The sequence below is a fragment of the Haemaphysalis longicornis genome, unplaced genomic scaffold (assembly GCF_048455015.1).
Source record: "Haemaphysalis longicornis isolate Haplotype H1 unplaced genomic scaffold, Haemaphysalis longicornis Haplotype H1 scaffold_1, whole genome shotgun sequence".
Lineage (NCBI taxonomy): Eukaryota > Metazoa > Arthropoda > Arachnida > Ixodida > Ixodidae > Haemaphysalis > Haemaphysalis longicornis.
In genome coordinates this window covers 110,059,539-110,068,055 of record NW_027526203.1, presented here as the reverse complement: position 1 = coordinate 110,068,055, position 8,517 = coordinate 110,059,539, and the positions used below count along the sequence as shown (strand labels likewise).

The window sequence follows — 8,517 nt, the reverse complement described above, 5'->3', positions numbered from 1 at the left end:
CCCGGGATTCCTGGGTTCTGCAGGACGGGCTTGTGCTGCTAAGGGCTCTAAGCTGCTTGTCCTGCTTGGTGTCCTCCACATAACTCCTAATTTGTGGCACCCGTTGCCCAAATAGTTGTGGCTTTCGAGTAACGGCATCACCCAGTTTCTCCCAGGTTATACAGCATTGTTCTTTTGCCTGCTTGGAATCATCATTTGGATATGCGTCATAATTTGAAACCACTAGAACTACTTTTTATGCTTACCAGTGAAATGAACTCCATTTCTTTTCGCCTTTTGTTTACATATTTTATTGCACAGTAAGCATAAATATCACATTGCAGATATGGATCATACTCTATTTAACGCAAAACGAATATTCATAAAGCACAAAGTAAACAGTAACAAAAAAAGGAATGTGGTAAAGCTGACAGCTGAAGCAAAAAGAAAAAATGAGAGACCCTCATTCATCCACATTGAGCGCATTGCCATAACTTCTTTTTCGGCTGCCTCTTGAGGGAAGTGCAAGGAAGGTGAAACCAGTTGAGGCACCAGTCACACATGATTGCATCAAGGTCTTCCAAATTCCCATGGCACGCATGGCACAGCCAACAATGCCGGGACTTCTTCACGTTTTGTGTGGAGGTTACAACACGCCATGCATCGTCTGTGAAAAAACTTCTTACAATACTGATGTCCACGCTCTCATCCAAGATGCCGCAGTGAACCAACTCGGGCCGTGTCTCCACATCTTCTTCTTCAAGTAACCTGCCTTTAAGTGCACTGGTTGCAGCGTCTGAACCTACCAGCCACGTGAGGATCGCAGTCTTCTTTTCAAAGATGGGAAGTGACCTGAATGGGCCACGTTCCCTGGCGCGCTTACTTTTCCTGGGAAGTCCAATCACTGTTAGCGTGTTTCCTTTCGGCCGTCCACATTTTCGCATTGGAGGTGCCAACTTGATGTCTTTTAAAGTGGTGCAGAAAGAAGCAGGCTGCTCTCTGTGTTCCTTGGCTGATTGATCCAAACCGTCACCATGGCTTGCTACTTCAGGGACTTGAGCTGTCCTTACATGAGAAGTCTCGGTAACTTCAGCTGGTGCCACAGTCCAGAGACTTGCATCATTTGCTCGTTGCACTTCGGGGACCTCTGGCAGCCTGGTTTGAGGAGGGTCAGGGGAAACTTCAGCTGCTGCTGAAGTGCAGGGGACCACATCAGTGTTGCCGGGTGTTTTAGGAGGTTCTGGATACATGGGGCATGGCTCGTGAGCAACAGAGCTTGCACTAGCACCGTGATCATCTTGAGCGCCAATTTCGCTTGCATTAGTTTCGAGACGTACATCATTTCCAACCATCCAGTGCTGTAGAAGATTCTCGAGCGTTTCCATCCTTCTTTGAAACTCAGCCATGAAGACTTCAGACACGACACCAGCTATTCTTGCTGCCACCATGGAAGCCTTTCTGAACTTTTGATGGCTTGACAGAATTGGTCTACTGTCCTGCTTGTCAACAATAACTGGTTCTGGCTCCTCTTGTTCCGCAGCAAGCAGCACCCCTCGGCTCTTGTTGTAATGTTCGGAAGTCCATCGTTGGGCACACATACTGTGATCGAATTTGCTCAACCCGAGCTGGCCGCGTGCAGCGAGCATGTGGCAGCAGGGCAGAAGCATTGCCCTTCTGAAGCCACAAGTACAGTCGCTTGCTGATGCTACACTGTGTGCATCTACAGAAAGCCCATTGGAAATGCGAAGGTGGCGTTCCACATGTTTGAAGGCATATGGAGTTAACAACTGGCTGTACAGCTCCAGGTCTTTATCGCCGTTTGTTATGACTCGTTTCTTGTTGAAGAGTGCTACTGCCTTGTTCGTGCGCTCCTTCCTTGTTGTGTGAATGAAGCAAAAAAAGTTCGTGACGAAGTCTTCCAATGAGCTGTATCGCTCAACAATGGCCTTCAACTTTGCGTTGATGCTTTCTGCGCGGTTGTTCGTAGAGTTCAGGTAGTTCCCGCAGGACTGCTTCATTCCCATTACCCATTCTTGGTGAATGCCATGCCAGTTCGACTCAAAGTAGTCTAGTACTGCCTTTGGTGATGAGGACTTCAGGGTTTCGTGCAGCCGTTGATACTCATCATCATCTTGTGCATACACCATATGCTGAAGTATGTCCAGTGCTGTTTCCTGTGCTGGTTTGGTTATACCAAGCTTCTGGACACTTATCTCTCTTCGGAATGTCTGCAGCGTATGGAAAGCACATATGTGCAAGGAAGACTGTGGAAGAAGCTCTGTTACAATCCGCCTTTCCTTGAGGTCTTTGTCGGCCATTGTGATCTTCACAGAGTTCCAGCTCTTGTTCAGCTCTTTAAACACGTTAAAAAACCATCGTAAAGTGTCACCATCTTCAACTCCAAACAAACCCACTGCAACGATTTCACTTTCCCCATTGCCATCTTCCACAAGCATGAGGAAGCATGACATTCTTGTTTCGAGCAACTTGTATGTTGCGTCAATAAAGATTATTTCGGGGTAGTCCTCGGAAGATCTTCTCATCGCATCATCTTGAAAAAAGATTGCTCTGAGCTCATTGTTCTCGCCTGTTAGCAGTTGAACTGTTGACGCGTACTTATTTTGGAGCAACTTGACTGTCGCTTCCAGGTCGTTTCTGGAACACCCTTGTTTTTTTCTGGCTGCGAGGTTGGACAGGTCTCTCAGTGTGACCGCTTTGTTGCTTTGAACATCAAGCTGCTCCCTAAGCAACTTCTTGTTCGCCCGAAGCTGTAGCATTGAAGCGGCTTTGGTTTGTAGGTCGGGTGGCAATCTCCGCTGTTGAGGTAGGTGCCTGAAAAGGTGTTCAGACACTGTGTGGTTGTTATGTTCAAGCAAGAGACTTCGGATTTCCAGGTGGGCTCCATCTTTGCTGGCGGCAAGGTAGATGTTAAATCCGCAGTCTTGTTTGAAGGTCCTGCACACAAATACAGAACTGTTAGCATGTTTGAACTCAAAAACTAACGAATCGGACTGTAGCACAGTCAAATGCTGCTGTGTGAAAAGGGCTTAACCAACCACAGGGCACTGAAGGCTACCAACTCAAGCCCAGAGATTTTAAACAAACTTTTAAGGACAGGAAAACTGCATTATACATAGGGACAACCCTCCATGGCAGTGCATTCATTGGTATAGGAGTGCGCATTTGAGCGTCAGTTGAAGCTGTGCATGTGCAGCCGTATGCAGAAATGCGACAGGAAGTTGTCCCCACGTGTCCGCAGAAAGAAACGTGTATGGTGGATACTTCAGCAATCCTCACTTGGGCTACCACATACAATGTGCTGCTCATGCACTAATGTTTTAATTTCAAAGTGAACACGCATCACAGACTCATTTAAAGAATTAAGATTCATTTACCCACATTCTGTGTTGTGATAAAAATTACTTTCAAATTTGTCGGCGCGATATTATGGAGTGGATTTCTCGCCTTCGAAGACTTTTCTAGTGCTCAACCACTACCACTAATATTCCAGAGTAATATCGCATGAGATAGAATGCTCGCAGAGATCGTGATAATCTAAGTTGGGACGCTCTGTGCTTATGATGCGCATTAAAGGCCTGTTCATACTTGCTACCGGAGCAACAAAAGGACAAGATTTCTGTTACTCTAGTCGCCTGGCATCGCTCAAGTCGCTCTTGTCGTGCGAGAAGAACGATTGGTCTCAACCAATTTTTGTCAGTTTGACAAGAGCGACTTTAGTGATGCGACTAGAGTGACAGAAATCGCGTTGCTTTTATAGCTCCAGTTGCATATGTGAATGGGTCTTAAAGGGGTCATGAAAACAAAATACAAGTTGTGGTTAATTAGAAGGCTGCCTTGTTCCGGTAACAATGATACAAATTTTTTATTGCAAACTTCAAACAAATAACGGAGATATTTAAAAAAACGTGAAGCAGTGGACACTCCTTAGCCACCTCTGGCAACTTTTCTGTATGACATCACAGAATGTTGTTTGTGCGATTGGTGGCTACCAACCTAAACTATCGCAAGGACACATGACTAGACGATTGTAGTGAGGCCTACACTTCCATTCGATTGCATTACTTAAATGCTGGCATGCAGTTAACACACGGAAATGTATGTTTTTAGTGTTGGCCCGTTTGACGTCACTCCTGGCCACAACACGTCACTGTAGCGTGAAATTTAAATTTTTTAATACTTCGTTTTTTGGTCAAAAACATCTTTTGTGACTGGAATGAAGTTGAGTGAAGTACTTAAGTCTAGTTCTCTCAAAATAAACAAAGCTGTATTCTGTCTTTACTCGCAGCAAACATACTGCACCGGTCACCAGTACCGCGAATGGCTTTCCATCGTGTTTGAACTATAAATGGGTTGAAAGTTGGGCGAGTTGGTAATGATGCATCTCAAAAAACAAACTGCGCTCAAATTAACGGGGACAAGAACACATGAAAACAACACAAGCGCAGTTGTAAAAAATTAGAACGTAATGTAAAAATTAGAACTAATGTAAAAAATTACAACGTAATGATTACTTACGAAGATGCACGTGCAGACGCTTGTGTCGTGAACTTCTTGCCTCCGTGGATGCAGCAGTACTTGACACTCTGGTACTTTAGTGCCTCTGACATGTTGTTTGCAATCTTTCCAACTCTCTTCTTTGCTGCCTCTATGGTGCGTGCATCCCTCCGCCAAAGCTGCACAAAGTGGGCTTGGCTGTAGGCTTCTATCTTCGCTTCCAGTTCGGTAAAACTTGTGAACCGATCACCTACGCGGAAAGTTACATCACTGGCAACTGGCTCGCACGACGCCGAGGAACAAGCCGCGACGTCGTCGCCCGGCGTTGCCGTCGTTTCCGTAGGTTTGGGATCCGTAGCTAACGGCGGTGGCTTGTTCAACGCCGATGAGGAGGCTTCGTCGAAGTCGTCGTCCGACGGCGCCATCCTTTCCGCGGGCTACCAAGTGCCGTGGTATCGAGTGGTAGGTAGTCCGAGGACACGCGCAAACAGGAGACACGGATCGAATGAGCGCGAGTTCTCTTCGGGAAGAGATGACTCGAAAGAATCACACAAGGGGCAGAAAAATGTCATTGTGTCTACTGTTTATTGTAGCTATTTGCTTTCCAGAAGAAAATTATTACCACATGTGTGCGCTCACCAGCGCACGCACAAGAAACATGCGTGCGGAGCGCTTAACTATAGTTCAGACCACAAGGTACTATGGAGGCTATATTGTTCTCAATAGAGCTGAGGCACCTAAATCACCGTGAAGGGGGTTTTGAAAGGACCTTTCAGTCTCCTGTCTCGGAGGTAGAACCGGAAGCCCCGGCCCCTATTCTCGCTTTCCTTCGCGGTAAGTTAGGCGCCCTCAGTGGGCGCTCAATTGACACCAATGCAGCCTATATAAATACAATACAGGGAGAGGCATAACAGAAACCACATGTGAGCGTCGAAATGCAAGCGCCCAAGAAGAGCTAGGGGCGCATGAGCGCCAACTTTCCGGAGCGCGCGTGCTAAATAGGACCACGGCCGGACTGGAGCAGCGGCGAGCGCGCACTTTCAAAGTGCGTGCCCGCCGCTCCTCCAGCCCGGCCGTGATAGGACTCGGCAAGCGCGCGTGTGCGAGAGCCTCCATGTGCGAGAGAGCGAAGGAGAGAGAAAAAAAAAATCCGAAGAAAAACTACAATAGAACCCACAGCAAAAAAAAAAAAAAAAAAAAAGGGGGGGGGGGTATGCGTACGGTTAGTGGACACGTGATATTTTTTCGCTCTTGCACTCATGCTCATGCAGATGCAGAAAGCCGCCCCTTTCACCCTAAGCATTACCTGTGGCAAGAAGAGTACAAGGCTGCTCAAATCAAGAGACTTGGAAATATTTTGAACGCAATTATTAGTACGGTATTGCTACTTTTATCTGAACGGACAAAGTGAATAATATGTACGTTTACTGCTGCAGTCTTTGATGGTATTTTGATTTCAGTATTTTTTACGAGGAGAACTCACCGATTGCGCCATGTGTCCGGAATGAACTCTGCGAGAAGAGCGCGTCTAAACTTTGAGCAGACGACATGTGCACTAACGGTTTCGGCACCCTGCGTTTTATTTCAGCCATGTAGGCTGCATAATTTATCTGTGCTTGATTTATTTTCGTACATTTACTATTGTTTTTAAAAATTGTTTCCCAAAAAAAGATCTTAGGCTGCGTTTCGAGCCTTTGTCCCTCAGCGGTTTGTACGTGTGCTGTTCCCCGGCGCGCGCATATGAGCCAGGAAGCGAGTCGCAGTGATACAATTTGTTTACTTTTGCTGCGGACAACTTGCGCAGCTTCCACCGCATTGCACACTATAAATTTGAGGGAAAAGGATCTTGAGGGCCTGCCCACATAGCATTTTACGGCTCGTATGGCAGGCCTGCGCGCGGTGAGCTCCTGTGACCGGACATTATCAGCACTGAGTCACTGAATCGTTCCGGATTTGGCTCTGAATATCCTGAAATTATTTGAAAAAAAAACATTAAAACGTTAAAACTACTTTGATTCGTTATCCGTATCCGGCGTTATCCTGAAATGTAATACCAGCACCCAAACCTTTGCGACAGTCGGCATATTTAACAGGCGTAAAAACTGTCGGCATAATTAACGACATAGTGTGTCGGAAGCCGGTACGTGCAATCACCCGTAAAAAATGCCAGCTGCCGGCATAATTAACAGGACCAGAAAATGCCGGTTGCCGGCATAACTTTACAACGGGCGGAAAATGCCGGCTGCCGGCATTTTCCGCTTTTGTAATTTTGCCGGCACTCCGCCAGCTGCGATGGTAGCGCCACCGTTGTGCCGGCATAATTCCCGTGAGAAAAAAATGCCGGCAGCCGGCAAAATATCCACTTCCTAAATAAAAATACACTTCGAACAGCCGGTGATTTTGCGTTGTAGGGCTATGATGGGACGCAAGCGACAATTGCAAAGGCTGGACAATTTACCCCAAGACCAAGCAGCGTGGTTTGCAACGCTCAAGCCATGCATGCTTATGCTGCTTCAGGTAAGGCTGGCTTCAGGCCGACCGTGCCAACTGATGGCAGCTCCTCTCCTGGTGCGCCTCCGAAAGCAGCCTAATTTGTACGCGTTAAAAAAACCACGTGCCACACACCTTTTTTAAGCGAAGCTGTATATAGCAACCCTCCAGTGGTGGCAGATCTCCGCCCGTCTACTCGTCGCGTCGACACGCAAAATATTTCGACTCCTGTTTCTCCCGAATGCTCGTAGATCTCCATCTAACGTGGGTATTTTGGACAAAATTATACTGAAGCTGGCCACTAAGACTACTGTACCATCACGCCAAGTTTCATTTACTTGTAATAAGTAGTTAATTCACGGTAAAGGTATAAACGTTACAGATTTACCGTGTACTGAGAATATTAGGCCGTCTATGGAGGGTTAGAAAAAACGTCTGCGTTATATGACAATTAGTCGTTAAGACGACTCTAACAGTACGCTGAGTTTCGTTTACCTGTCGTAATCAGTTCACACGGAGGTTGGAAACATTCAGGAATTCACTTCTGATGTTAGTACGTGCGCTTCTGCGTGAGGGAAATAGGCAATTCCATGTTTTTCCCCCAACAAGAAAACTCCGGCCACTGGTATGCTGCTCATCCTTCTCCACAGAATGGAAGGCCTGACAAATTTTTATGGTTAACCTTGTTATTACCTTAGGTTCGCCTCAGTTGCGAATTCACCCTCCCTGCTTAGTAAAAACGTCACCCCTATAGTTGTTCTTTCCATTAGGCAGACTACGCCTTCGAGTCAAATTTTGTCGTGCAATGTGAGCGTGTATTCTCAAATTTGCCTCGCAAACGCAAATGCCGTTAAAAAAACCCTGACATTTTGGATATAAACTCTTTCAATATAAAGTCTTTTTTTTTGTTTCCAAACCAGCAGGTCTCAGATCTCCCCTGAGACCCCTCCCGGCTTTCCTTTCGCGCTGCCCACATGCGCGGAGGCTTGAGCTAGTCGTAGGTTTCCGAATACCATGTTTGTGCGTCAAAGTGACACTCTAATTATGAGGAACACCGCGACGAACGACTCGTAACGCAGGCAGGAAAAGGACAGGAGGGCTGTCACTACTTCAAAAAATAAAGAGCCACCCAAACACGTAGCGGAAGCCACTTCTTAAACCAAGAATAAGAGAAAAAAACGCCTAAGAGAATAAAGAAAAGTAAAAGGGTGCTGAAAGTCAGGAAGCTTTCGCGGCAACGTCTCCGTACAGTGCACTTCTGGCTCGGTTTGAAGGAATTAATTCGGTGTTACCGTTCGGCAACGCCAAGGTCGCAAGCAACGTTCCGCGGATTGTCGGCGACCGGTGATGACGTACCGGCAAGGGGAGAAAGCCCTAGCGTCTTTTTCTCCGAACACGATGGGGCGAGGGGATGCAGAGCGCGAAATACAGTTTTCGCGGTTGGGGCCACGCTTTGTTGCGCCTCTAAAAGGCAACTTCGATATGTATGCTCACTCGTAGAACGGCTTATCGCTTGCGTTTGTGTTTCTTTAA

The 8,517-nt window shown here is 46.7% G+C and overlaps 1 protein-coding gene across 1 annotated transcript; it reads right to left on the bottom strand.

The window, feature by feature from the left end:
• Positions 1 to 1,045: 1,045 nt before the first annotated feature.
• LOC144145962 (uncharacterized) lies at positions 1,046 to 5,195 on the bottom strand. The gene is made up of 3 exons (XM_077677881.1): positions 4,516 to 5,195; positions 2,661 to 2,934; positions 1,046 to 1,219 (listed from the first exon to the last, which is right to left on the bottom strand). Exons 1-3 carry the CDS (start codon positions 4,917 to 4,919, stop codon positions 1,046 to 1,048), a joined length of 852 nt encoding a protein of 283 aa, XP_077534007.1. The 5' UTR covers positions 4,920 to 5,195.
• Positions 5,196 to 8,517: the final 3,322 nt, after the last annotated feature.

What these genes read in the sequence shown, in the direction of transcription:
- LOC144145962 (XM_077677881.1), bottom strand. Translation starts at nt 4,919, where the DNA reads ATGGCGCCGTCGGACGACGACTTCGACGAAGCCTCCTCATCGGCGTTG. An exon ending in GCGTCTGCACGTGCATCTTC is followed by an intron (nt 2,935 to 4,515) that starts GTAAGTAATCAT and finishes ATTTGTGTGCAG; the next exon opens with GACCTTCAAACAAGACTGCG. An exon ending in GAGACCTGTCCAACCTCGCA is followed by an intron (nt 1,220 to 2,660) that starts GCCAGAAAAAAA and finishes CCATGTATCCAG; the next exon opens with AACCTCCTAAAACACCCGGC.